This window comes from Citrus clementina, unplaced genomic scaffold, assembly GCF_000493195.1.
Source record: "Citrus clementina cultivar Clemenules unplaced genomic scaffold, Citrus_clementina_v1.0 scaffold_2, whole genome shotgun sequence".
In the NCBI taxonomy this organism is placed as follows: Eukaryota; Viridiplantae; Streptophyta; class Magnoliopsida; order Sapindales; family Rutaceae; genus Citrus; species Citrus x clementina.
The window spans coordinates 24,217,068-24,231,174 of record NW_006262688.1 but is presented as its reverse complement, the minus strand read 5'-3'; the positions used below and the strand labels follow the sequence as shown (position 1 = coordinate 24,231,174).

General features: G+C 34.1%; 2 protein-coding genes across 2 annotated transcripts; one reads left to right on the top strand and one right to left on the bottom strand.

The window, feature by feature from the left end:
* Window positions 1-1,369: 1,369 nt before the first annotated feature.
* On the bottom strand, window positions 1,370-4,528 carry LOC18052188 (receptor-like protein Cf-9 homolog). The gene has a single exon (XM_024190884.1). It carries the CDS (start codon window positions 4,526-4,528, stop codon window positions 1,370-1,372), a length of 3,159 nt encoding a protein of 1,052 aa, XP_024046652.1.
* A 6,100-nt stretch (window positions 4,529-10,628) lies between these two features.
* Window positions 10,629-13,006, top strand: LOC112100997 (glucose-6-phosphate 1-dehydrogenase, chloroplastic-like). Its single transcript, XM_024190883.1, is given in 9 exon segments — window positions 10,629-10,637; window positions 10,782-10,925; window positions 10,927-10,988; window positions 11,058-11,207; window positions 11,301-11,421; window positions 11,651-11,834; window positions 11,837-11,879; window positions 11,985-12,185; window positions 12,591-13,006. Coding segments are annotated over 9 exon segments (1,167 nt in total). The 3' UTR covers window positions 12,844-13,006.
* The last annotated feature ends 1,101 nt before the right edge of the window (window positions 13,007-14,107 follow it).

The window sequence follows — 14,107 nt, the reverse complement described above, 5'->3', positions numbered from 1 at the left end:
TTGATAAAATGTGCCTTCGGTAATGGAGAGTCAAACATTTATATTGATTACATCAACTTAATGATTGGGGTTAAAACCTAAAACTTTACCCATTTGCCTTTGAAAGCTGGCGCTGCTCTGAAAAAGCAGAAATATTTCTGTGAAAATTAAGAAAGTTTTATCATCTCTGCGGTTGGGAGTGTCTGACAGATAAAGGTACAGTAAGTAGTCTTCAATTTCATTTCATTTCATTTGACTTATCCAATAGTCAAAAGTATATATTTAATTCTATAATTTTTTAAATTTAGTATCGTTTAGTTTTATTTTGAGTAGAGATTTTGGAGATAATCTATATTGCCTTCATTAATAAAAGTTTAAATTTTATGATTTTAGAAGTAGAGGTTGTAATTTTTTTTTAAAGAGCTAAACCATCTAAAGTATCCTTAATTTATTTAATAATCTTATTTCATCATTTCATAACATAATTTAAAAAAATTAACCTATTAAAGTAATTGTACAATTTTTTATAAAATCTCGGATTGAACTCAAATATTTTTGGTAAGTACTCTTTTCTTTTGGTAATGTAAAAACTCTAATTAAATAATTTCTATTTGAGAAATTTTATCAAACGGAGACTAAAATAAGCATCACTCAAGTTTACTATATTTTTACGTTTCAACTTGTTAAAGGTATTTCTATTTCAAATTACTTTTGCGCCACTTCTAACTTTGTGATTGAATTTTGATGATAGTTAATGTTTACCAGCACATATTTGATGACTAATGATTTTATTTTACAGCAGGCACCCGAAGTAAGTTTTTGATTCTTCAAAAACTTAATTCTATTTGCATTGATAGAGAACTCTTTGAGAAATTAATTCGTAATTTTAAGCAATTCTTTAACTGATTTCGGTGTTATTGCCTCATAAAACTAGAGAATATATATAATGGAAATTATGAAAAGTAAAACACAAAAAATTCCCCGACCTGTGTGCCGATGCCAAAATCAGTAAGGCCTGATCATCAGTTATATGATTTTTTTCGAAATCATTTTGTTTCAAGTTTGGAAAAAGAGAATGCTGCACTGATCTTTTACAACTATTAGTGTAAATTGTGTTAATTAAAGACATGATCATTCAATCAAATCAGGACAATAACAAGGTACTGAATTAAAAATAAAAAAGATGAAGCAGACGATCAATTCATATTTGCCCGTGCACTGTGCTGAAGGTAAAGTGGCCAAGAACCACCAAATTATTAGCCCACTTGCACTAACAACATAGTATATGTACAATAATAAAAGGTTTATTAAACTTCGGAGAAAAGAAGAAAAAATAAAATTAAAGCACAATAAAGCAGCCCCTTCGCAAAAGAAAAAGAAAAAAGGTTAATCACATCCGTTGCCTGTGTCTCCCGACCCTCCTCCTTCCATTAGATTTCGGTTGCAGTCGAAAAGTCTTGGCAAGCCATTCATACTTTCTTGTACTGAAGATGTGCCCAAGTACCACTCCTATTACAGTCCCACTTGCATATCCAATCAGAACTGTCTTCCAGCCAAATGCAAATAAAGATTCTGAGTGTGGGTCTTCTTCTGGTGGTGAAGTCGCAGAGTTGTCACATTTTTTTGACAAAGGTTGTCCACACAATCCTGGATTTCCATCAAATGAACCCTTCCCAAATGTGTTGAATTGTTTCCCTCGTGGTATTGGCCCTGTGAGCAGGTTATCGGATACATCAAAGACTTCAAGTGTCGTCAACTCTCCAAGTTGTTGAGGAATTTGTCCAGAGAGCTTGTTATTGGAGAGGTCCAATGACTCGAGCACAATTAGGTTACCCAAAGTTGGTGGAATATGACCTTGGAGATTGTTGTTGGAAAGGTTGAGAGTCCGAAGCCCCTTCAAATTAGCAATTGATGTTGGAATCTCTCCTACAAAACTGTTGTTGGAGAGAATAATTGCTGTGATCAAATTTGAGAGCTTCTCATATTCCAACTCTGTGCCTTTGTTACTCAATGTTAGCGAGTAATAAGAAGACCCATAATAAGTAAGCGCAGGATACCTGACGGGTCCCAGCAGAGGATCTTGCAAATATGTTAGGTTATTTACATTGACATCTTTCATGGCAATCCAACACTCGAAGTGCTTTGAAGGGAGATTACCTGCAAATCTGTTATGGGAGAGATCAATGATACGCAACTTAACAAACTCAAAACATGCTTTGGGCTCCTCTATTACTCCATGAAAGTTGTTGGATTTCAAGATGAGCACCTCTAACTCTGGAAGAGTTCCTAACCAAGAAGGAAAGAAGTCCGTGATTTGATTATCCCCAAGATTAAGAAATTTGAGCTTTATGCAATTGGCTAGCGATTTGGGCACTCTCCCTTGCAGTAAGTTGCCGCTGAAATCAATCATCCTCAGATTTGTTCCTTTGCTGAAGGTTTCAGGAATGAATCCGTGGAACTTGTTACCTTGCAGTTTTAATACCCAAAGCTGAACACTGGAATTTCCCAAACATCCTGGAAGCATGCCACTTAAGTTATTGTAAGACAGATCAAGTGCATAAAGACCATTCAAACTGCAAATTGATGGTGGAATTTCCCCTGTCAGCTGATTGTTTGAAACTAGATAGGATGAGGTGAACGCTGGTACTGGATTTGGGAGTGGTCCTCGCAGCTTGTTAAAACTAAGGTCTAAAGTAGTCACAGCCCATGAAAGAACAGAGAGATCCTGCCCGAAGCCTGTCAATAGATTGTGAGAAAGGTTCAAGTAATCAAAACCTTGTACGAGTACGTTGTTTAAAAACCACCCAGGCACTTGACCAGCTATCCTGTTGGACGAAAGATCCACCGAATCCAGGAACTTTTGGTTGTACAGAAAATGTGGAAACTCAGTAAGGTTGCATGAACGTAATCCTATAACATTTATGTTCTTGGAATAGGTATTCACAGTGGCTTCGGTGAGCAGTGACAATTTGTTTGACGAGAGAACTAACACTTCTAAACTTTTCATGTTAAGTAGGAACTTGTTTATATCCAATGTGCCACTCAATTTGTTGCCGGCGAGTTCAAGCTTCACAAGATTCTTGAGCTCAAAGAACGAGCTAGGAATAGAACCTTCCAATTGATTCGCTGCAAAATACAGTATCTGCAATTGGGTTAGGTTCGAAATTTCAATGGGGATATGGCCACTCAATCTGCTACCTCTGAAGCTGAGAAGGGATAGTTTGTTCAGGTTCATCAGCCAACATGGAATCGGACCAGTTAATTGGTGATTCATAGCTAGAGATAACTGAGTAAGTTGTGTTAGGTTCATGAGCGCAGGAGGGACCTCACCAACTAATTTGCTGGATTCAAGGTCTAAAATAGTGAGTTTCTTTAGATCAGCGATCCAAGACAATGAACGAGAACTTAGGGATGAAAAATTATTCTCACTAATTGCTAAAGCAGTAAGCTGGGTTAGATTACGAAGTGACGAAGCTGGAAATTCCCCTGAGAAATTGCATGAATTGATAGCTAGAATTTCCAAAGAAGCAAGATTTCCAATGGAAGTAGGCAACTCCCCCGAAAATCTATTACCAGAAAGGAACAAATGAGCGAGCTTGGTAAGATTACCAAGTGAAGGGGGGGTTTTTCCAGAAAAGTAGCAGCCTTGCAAATACAATTGAGATAATGATTTAAGATTTTCTATTGAATTTGGAATCTTGCCCGAAAATCCCGAGAATGCAACATTCAAAAGCTCAAGGGAATTGCTTTTCTGAAATTCTGGCAGATGTCCAGTGAGATTTGAATTGTATGCGACCTCAAGTAATCGAAGATTGGGCAATTGAAAAATCTCTGTAGGGAATTCACCGTGCAAAAAGGATTCACTTAGAGATAAGGAAATTAAAGAAGACAAATTTGCCAATGTAGGAGGAGCTGCAGAAGAAATATTGACATCGGTAAGGTCAAGTTGTTGGAGGTTGGTTAACTTTTCAGCTAGATTTGCTAGACCAGGCCTTTGGAGTTTCAGGTGATAGTAATTTGATGATAGATCAAGAACCTCCAACCTCGAGAGTTCTAGCAATTCTGCAGGTATTTGACCAGCAAAAAAAGAACCAGAGAGAGATAGACGTGTCAGCCTCGAAAGGTTGACGATTTCAGAGGGGATTACAGAGAAATTAAAATGGTTATCTGCGAGAGCAAGCCACTCAAGATGAACAAGCTGAAAGAGACTGCTGCTAGAGTTGATGGAGCCATAGAGCCAACTGCTACTGAGGTTAAGGCTGATCACATGACCAGTGTCCTCATCGCATTTTATGCCATCCCAAGAGCAGCAGTCACTATTTTGTTCATCCTGATTCCAGGATGCAACCTTGGGATAAGACAAAGGATTTCTTGAAGCATTCCTATTAATGGTAAGGCTTTCGATGAATTTCAACAGGGCAGAACGATCTTGATCGTGGCAGAGTGCGTGTGGCTGCACGGAAGAAGTGAAGTGAGCAATTGCAAGGTGAAATATTAACAAGGAAGAAACTAAGTGCATAAAGGTGAAGAAACGTAATGATAACCCCATAATTTGTCTCCCCAGGAATTGATCTAAAATGTGTCTTTATGGTATTTCGCTTTTATGGCGCGCATAATGGTAGTAAAGCTGCGATGCTTTATATAGGCAACTTTCAATTATTGCAAATGAATTATTGCTATGTTCTGATTTATCCAAGTGTGGAAATGGAGAAGTTTGTTTATCTTGAAGCTAGGATGTATGAGTATGTGGTGGTATCCGGAAAAGCAAGCACTCGAAGACGAAGTCGTTAATGGACTTATTAATGACTTGTTAGTGCAAGTCAATTAGTCAAGTTCCCTAGTGTGGCCGTCACCGAATAATTGGCTTTGTTAGATCGGCAAGACGTACGTGAAGACAAGGGCAGAAGACGTGTAATAAAGAATCGATTGTTACACTTCAACATGTAGATCGATCAATTTTAATTTCGGTGGCTTAACGATTATTTGTATCCCATCTACAATGAACCAGGCCACAAGAAACATAAAACGGAAGCAAAAAAATTTCCATTTGACTTGAAGGTCTACAGAATTAGTTCAAAACCTTAAAAGTCTCTTCATTCTCATACAGGTCTTAGACAACAAAGCTAGAACAGTTGACATGAGAAATTAGTCACGATTTAAAAAGAGTTTATAAAAATTGAAATATAATTTAAAATTGAATTTTGTTTTTAATATTTCTGGTATTTCAGTGTACATGTTATATATATAATGCTTGAAAACTATTTTTAATTTAAAAATCTTAAATACTTTCAATTTATGTAATATCAAAAAATAGGGATATTTATTTAGCTTTATCCATTATCGAGTATAATATTTTCAAACGTAATACCCTTAGGCAATTGTAAATTTATTGTTAATGTTGATTTTTTTGAGTTACGCTTTAAAGATAATAATTCGTAAATAAATAAAGATAATATTGTTATGAAATCAGAGCAGTTACCAGACTCAAACAACCAAGAACAATTAAAGAATCAAACAACTCTTATGAAAAGAACCAAGAACAAAGAAGAAGAAATCAATGAACCAACACACAGCAAAGTAACGAGGTTCGGTACCAAGGTACCTATATCCACGACTAAAACCCAGGAAGGGCTTTGTTGAAAAGTCAAAGCTTTTTGGTGAGTTTTTTCAAATTGGTTCAAAAAGAAAAGTGAGCCACATGCATTGCTTTTGGTTTTTCAAAGTCAGCACCGAATTGCAAGTTGTAGAATATATGACTTTTGACAATCCTGCACCAAATGAAGAAAAATGAAAAAGGTTAGCAAAATTTGTCAAATTGACAGATAGGAGAATTGACAAATTGCAAAGCGGATGGTGCAATAGTGCAACCTTTTTTTGCTATAAATAGAGATGCATTCTTCATTTGTAAAGTATCCCAAAACATTTGTTAAGCTTATAAGTTTCTAAACTTTTGAGAGTTCTGAGAGTGTGAGCAATTGGAGAGTGTGTGTGAGAGTACTGAGTGTATTTGAGTTTCTGGGTAGTGAGATTCGTTACTCAAATATTTATACTCTATTAATTGTTAAATAAACAATTATTCTTTCTTGCCTCCGTGGATGTAGGTTTAATTACCGAACCACGTTAAATTCTTGTGTCCTTTATTTTTATATAATTATTTGGTGCGCTTGATTCCGCATTCTGCGCACAACAGGCTTGACGCTTTATTGAACAAATTGATTATAGATGGAATCTAGAGAGTACAAAGATTAAATCACTCCTAGAAAATTTTGTAAGATTGAATGATTTGAATTTGATTGTAAGTTGATGATCAGTGTAAACAGGATGAATAATAATAGGCGTATAAAAGGAAATTTAAGATTTGTGATAAATGAACTTTGGATCTTTGCAAACTGTCTGGATTTAAATAATATGTTGATATATTTGCCGATTCTGGAGCTGAGTGAGCCGTAAGGGATTTATGAAAATATAATCGTTTTATTAAGACTAGTGAATTTCTGTATTCGACATGTATTCATAGTGTGATACTTTGAAAGTAAATCATAAAATTGGAAACTCTTGAGAAGAAATTTTTGATAGTTTTGAACCACAAACGCCACAAATTTTAGGTTCGGCTTGTATAAATTCTTGGATGATGTGGTAGTAACTAGCTACGCTAAAAGAAAATGGCTTTTCGACTTGATAAAACTGGTGACTTTATGCCATTGCCAAAGTGCACTTTTAGCAAAACTGTGAGCATAGAGAGCTGGTGCCACTCTGTCTTTTCATCCTCCTTAGTTATTTTCTATAGTACTGTTACGAGGATATGAGAACCAAAGTTGAATGACTTAAGTGACTTAAGTAGTAGTATATGATTGACTAATGGCTTTGACAAACAATTATTTGCAAAGCCTTTTTAGATTAACGGCTAGTTTGGTAATATTATAATTTTTAGAATAATTTCTATTAGTTGTGTTATAAAAATAACAGTTGTAAAAAAAATTAGTTAAACGTTTAGTAAATTTTATTTTTAAAAGTGTTTGATAAATTTCATTTTTAAAATGCTATAAGAATTAAAATGACTTAAATAGACATAAATTAAAAAATTTATTTATACATGCACTTATTTTATAATAATATGTGTATATAAGAATATTTTATGTGCATAAAGAATAATTGATAATTAAAACAAGTTAATCGTATTTATTTTATTACCTCAATATAAACAGAAATAATAATGATTTCTTTAAATGTAGTGATTTTGTTTCCTAATTGAATAAAAGATAATTTTAGATTTTTATAATATATATTATGAAATGAATTGTCAAAATCAAAATTTTGAAAAACTACTCTTTTTCGTTTTTTAAAATCTGCTATAGGATAAAGTGATCTTGTTGAAAGTTTATCAAAGACTAAAATCAACTTTTAAATTTTTTAAAATCACTTTTAAGTCTTTCAAAAATAATTTCAAACAGACCCGAAGTGTGAATCATAGCAATAGTTTTGTTTGGATGAGATGATTATTTTGTATAGCCATGAGATGATTATTTTGTATATAAAACGGGAAAGTGAATTTAAAAGTCATTATTATTCATTTAATTTATTATTATTTTGTAATTATCTTATCTTAAATAAACTATCAAATTCCCATAAAGTTTATTTAATGTAGTACTTAGTAGTTTTAATTCTTACAAAACCGATAAATTAATAGTTTCAATCTTACAAACTCTATTTCATTGTTGGAATTAATATGTTATAATTAGAATTAATATGTTATAATTAAAAAGTTTTATATTCATTTGAAACCTCTATAAAAGCCCCACATTTTATTACTTATCCATTAAATTTTTCCTCCAACAATCAAGACACGATATGTTCTTAGAGTTTGAGAGAAAGAAAGAAAGAGAGGGAAAAAAATCTTGCTTCCTATACTTTCCACACAAGAAGAAAAAGAAAAAATCTAATCGTTTTCTCTATTCTCTATGGCTATTGGTCATCACTCAAATTCTCAAAAAATTAATATAAAGATAAAGTTAATTTATAATTTCATCTCAAATTCCATATTTTATCTTTTTATTATTCTCTTAATTAGTTGAGTTGTTTATTTGTTCTTATTTCTTTTTAATATATTTTTTTATTCATCTACTATTTTTTTTTGGTGTGCTTGTTTTATCTATTTTAAAATAAAACTATATCGAAAAACTTTAGAAAATAGAAGAACAAAAAAATTAGTTTAATCTAGAAAGTAGTAAAAAAGACGTAATTTGAGTTAAAAAACCAATAAGTGAAAATGTTATAATTGAATTAAAATTTCATGGATTAGCAACAATATAATAGAATTTTATTTAATAATTTTTACATTTTAGAGTGTTTAAAGAATGGATTTCAATAAATAATATATAATTAAAATTTTTAAGAAGAATTAATTAAAACCATTTGCCTAAGTCCCCAAATATGGTTGAGTTGGCCCTGTTAGTGAGTAATCAGTGGAACCATAGTTGGTAAACCTAGGTAAATCATGCGGCACCAGTTTAACTTGCAAATATGTTAGCTTACTTGCTTTGATATCTTTCATGGCATTTCAACAGTAGAAGTGCTTTGATGGAAGATTACCTGCAAAGCTATTATGAGAGAGATCAATGATGCGATGCTTGGGAAACTCAAAACCTGTTTGAGGTTCCTCTATTTCTCCATGAAAGTTGTTGAATTTCAAAATGAGAACCTCTACCTCTGGTAGAGTTCCCAAGTTCCCAACCAAGAAGGGAATACATCAGTTATTTGGTTATCCGCATGATTAAAAGATTTTAGCTTCACACAATTGGCTAGGGATTTAGGTACTCTTCCTTGCAATGAATTGTTGTCAAAATCAATCATTCTCAGATTTGTTCCGTTCACGAAGGTTTTAGGAATGATTCCATGAAAGTTGTTAGCTTGCAGTTCTAACACTGGCAACGTATCACAGAAGTTGCCCAAACATTTGGGAACCATGCTACTGAAGTTCGTTGAGGTGTGAGCTTTGAAACTAGTTTCCAGAAGATAAGATGTTATGTCAGTTTAAAGCTGTGCTAAAATACGACATGTCGACTTAAAAACTTATAAGCCCGTATGACAATATTATTTTGTCAGTAACATTTGAATAAGTTGAGTGTGTGCTTGTCACGTGCAGTCCACATGCCGAAGTTGATTTTCCCATCAAACTTTTCAACATCGATCTTCTGGTCTCCTATAATAGGTACTGAATAGCGATTTGACAAATCTCGCCTCCCACCTGAAGTGTCTCCTGAAATAGTCTCGGTAGATCTCTCCCTAATTCTGGAAGTTTCACCTTCTACCATTTTTTTAACGAACTATTTTCACTTGAAAAATAACCTCTATGATGTTAATTTCGCGTGAATAAATGCACTAGGAAAGTTCCCAAGAAACTGGACGGGAACTCAGTCCCAATTAAAAACCAGAATCCTTAGGCTCTTAGAACTTTCCTAGACATGTAAAAATACACACTACTTACAATAGATTGTCTCCCAAGTACAAATGGCCGTCTCCACCGTATTCGTAAACAGTACCGTATACAGGAATAGTACCGTATACGTGAACACTATCGTATCCCCCCAAGTACGAACCATCGGCTCTGATACCACTTGTTGTGCGCGGAATGCGGAATCAAGCGCACCAAATAATTATAGAAAAATAAAGGACATAAGAATTTAACGAGGTTCGGTAATTAAACCTACATCCACGGAGGCAAGAAAGAATAATTGTTTATTTAGTACAAATAAAGTACAAATATTTGAGTAACGAATCTTACTTCCCAGAAACCCAAATATACCCAGTACTCTCACACTCTACAGGAAAGATAAATTCCCCAGACACACTTCTCTCAAAAGTTTAGAAACTAGTTTTATAGGAAATTAGTAGTTTTATAGGAACTCTGGATTCATTGATTCTACTAATGCATGTCCAACTAGTAAGTTGAGGATTGATTTTATCATCTTTATTACATGACAAATTAGCCTTGTGAACGGAAACTTAAGCCTTGAGATACAATAAAATATTACAGGGAAGGCAAGAGATGTTGATATCAAATTTTGACTTCAACAAGCAGATTTATATTTGTGGGAAAGTGGTACTCTGTTAATCGATGTTAATTGCCGTCTATCCATTGATGAATCTGATCTCGTTTTGTAATGGAGAAACTGTCGGGGGCCTGGCATTATTGCCAGCAAGAAACCTCTGACGCGTGAATCAGATTAAAGGGCTTTAATATTAATTTCAAACAATAAAGTATGATAAAATGCTCTTAATTCAACTCACAGATTAATGGTGTAGTTGAATAAATCCTCCTTTCCTTCATTAAAAGTCCCTTTATTTAGAGTTTTCCCTTTATGAATTACTTCACTTGCAATTTTTGGTAGCAGTGGAGCCATTGAATCCTTGAACTAACGGAACATTTCATTAACCATCTATTGGTGGGATTTTGTTTCTGTGCCCCTTTGATATCATGGGGTATTAAATGGTTATTTAATTGCAGTGAAGTTTTCCATACTCCCTAATTCTAGGAGGAGGTAATTGGGAGAAGGTGTAGGTAAAATCCTGTTAGTAAATGTAAGTCTCTGGTAAATGTATTGAATCCAAATAAAAACTATTACTAGGTTCGTGAGGAGTTCTGCTCTGCAATGGACCAAGTAACTGGCATATTTCTTATTGTTCCACTAATTGTAAAATAGATTCATGTTTAGGAAGCTGGTTACTAGCTCCCTGTGTGAAATTTGGTGTTTGTTTATTTTAGTTTTATTTTTTTAACCCAATGTAAGAAAATGGAATTTTAGGCTGGAAAGCTATCGAACAGGTTGTTTTACTCATCAATACCTCCAAACATTTTTGTGGATGTGGCGAAATGTGCTAGCCTTAGAGCTTCATCAGCAACTGGTTGGACAAGAGTCATTGTTGAAAAACCATTTGGTCGGGACTCTTGAGTCTTCTGGCGAGTTAACTAGAAGTTTGAAGCAGTATCTAAGAGAGGATCAAATATTCAGGTTTGTCTCTCATTTGCTTCCTTAAAGAAAGATGCGTGATGATGTTTGACTCTATTGATATCTTTTCAGGATTGACCATTACTTGGGTAAGGAGTTGGTTGAGAATCTATCAGTGCTTCGATTCTCCAATCTTGTTTTCGAGCCTCTATGGTCCAGGAATTACATCCGCAATGTACAATTTATATTTTCTGAAGATTTTGGTACAGAGGGACGAGGGGGGTGAGTTGTATATGTTGCCTGAAGATATTGTTATTATACTAGAAGTTGTTTCAGACACCCAGATCAGCTGATTTTATTGGTAAATTTTTCCAGTTATTTTGATAACTATGGAATCATACGAGATATAATGCAAAATCATCTCTTGCAAATATTGGCATTATTTGCAATGGAGACTCCCGTCAGCTTAGATGCGGAAGACATTAGAAATGAAAAGGTAATTCGGTCTTCCTTTCTTCTACAAATTTTACGAACCAGAATTGTGGTCTCCTGTTCTTCTTTGTGTACCATTTCTATGATTGCTAGAGATCCTATTTTAAGGTATAGCCACACACCACCATCACCACCAAAGAAGAATTAAATCCCATGGTGGGTTATGGAAATGCTACACTCCTTGCTATTGTTTTAAGTTAATCATTGACTTTGTTGTGTGTGGCTTCATTCAGGTGAAGGTTCTTAGATCAATGCAACCGCTTCTGCTTGAAAATGTAATTGTTGGTCAATACAAGGGCCACAACAAGGGTAGTAAATCATATCCTGCATATACTGATGACCCAACTGTGCCAAAGGGTAGTCTCACGCCAACATTTGCCGCGGCTGCTCTTTTTATCAACAATGCAAGATGGGATGGGTTCCTTTCCTGATGAAAGCAGGCAAAGCGCTCCATACCAAACGGTAGGCAGTATTTCTTCCCTTTTCATGAGGATCTATTCTTTCACTATATATTGTAGAATATGCTTAACTGGTTGACTTGAGAATGTTGTGTCAATGAAACTTCAGTGCAGAGATCAGAGTTCAGTTCAGACATGTCCCTGGAAACCTGTACAAGCGGAATTTTGGAACTGACTTAGACAAGACTACAAATGAGCTTGTGCTCCGACTCCATCCTGATGAAGCTATATACCTGAAGATCAACAACAAACTTCCTGGTCTTGGAATGAGATTGGATCGCAGCGACCTTAATTTGCTTTATCGATCAAGGTAAGAGACTATTTAGACAATTACCTACAAATGATACTTGCAATCTTAACTATGTAATATATGACCTAGAATACTCAATTATGGAGTGGGACTGTGAGCATCAATTTCATAAAATCTTCTCAAGTGATAAGCCTTGGAATGTCTTTATTCATGTTTCGTAATTATTTTATAGCACATGTAAGGATTGAATTCTTTAATGTTTTATTTTAAAAGAATTTGTATAAAATCCTAATTAATATTAAAAGTAAGGGGACTGTATTAATCTCATGTCCTGACCATTTTACCTTAGTAATATCCATCTGCAGACCTGGCCAAATTGATGGAGCAATTGTGCATCTGTATTATCTTTTGTTCTTCTTTTGGTTTTGGAGAGCATCACTTTAATTCTTTAGTTTTGATGTGAAGGTATCCAACAGAAATACCAGATGCATATGAGAGGCTGGTCTTAGATGCAATAGAAGGTGAACGGAGGTTGTTTATTCAGAGTGATGAGCTTGATGCTGCCTGGGCGTTGTTTACACCATTACTGAAGGAACTTGAAGAGAAGAAGATTGTTCCAGAGCTTTATCCTTATGGTAGCCGAGGACCAGTTGGAGCACATTATCTTGCTGCCAAGTACAATGTTCGATGGGGAGATCTTAGTGGAGAGGATTCATGAATGGCCAAAAACTTGGGTTGTTTTACATACTTATTCACCATAAACCCATGACAGGGCTGGTTATATGAACAGCACAGCAGTTACTCATTCCGGTGCCTGATAATTTGTGCTATGGCGCAATATTCCTTGACCTACATGGTACCGAGGCTTGAATTCTTATGGATGATGTATCATTTGGGAGGTTGAATGATTTGATTTTGATTGTAAGTTGGTGATCAATATAAACAGGTGAATAATAATAGGCATATAAAAGGAAATTTAAGTTTTGTGAATAAATGAACTTTGGATCTTTGCAAACTGTCTGGATTTAAATAATAAGTTGATATATATAAGTTGATATATTTTGGGGTACTATAATAGTTCTAGCATAAATTCTTGGATGATGTGGTAGTAGCTAGCTACGCCAAAAGAGCTTTTCGACTAAATAAAACTGGTTGCTTTACGCCATTGCCAAAATGCACTTTTATATATTTTGGGGTACTATAATAGTTCTAGCATAAATTCTTGGATGATGTGGTAGTAGCTAGCTACGCCAAAAGAGCTTTTCGACTAAATAAAATTGGTTGCTTTACGCCATTGCCAAAATGCACTTTTAGCAAAGCTGTAAGCATACAGAGCCGGTGCCACTCTGTGTTTTCATCCTCCTTTGTTATTTTATTTAGTACTCTTACGGCATTTCAGAACCAAATTTGAGTGATTTTACTATATGTTTGACGTGCCTGTCATCTCAATGATTTATGTATTAATTGATGTTCGATCAGCCACATGGTGATTAACTAATAGGTTTCGTAAATAATTACATACAAACGTTTTTTAGATTTATGACTAGAATGGTAATGTTATAGTTTTTAAAATAATTGTTATTAGTTGTGATATAGAAATAATTAGTTGTTAAAAAATTGTAAAAAAAATTAGTCAAAGCTTGGTAAATTTTATTTTTAAAGGCGTTTTGTAAATTAGTTAAGTAGTAATTTATATTTGGTAAGTCTCGTTTTTAAATTACTGTATGAATAGAAATGACTTAATTAGACATAAAGTTATAAAATTTATTTACCCATGCATTTATTTTATAATAACGTGTATATAGTAATATTTTATGTGCATATAGAATAATTCGTACCTAAAACAAATTAACCATATTGATTTTGTTATCTCAATATAATAATAATTTCTTTAAATGTAATGATTTTATTTCCTAATTGAATAAAAGATAATTTTGGATTTTTATAACATATATTAGGATATATACGAAATTGTTTAAGTA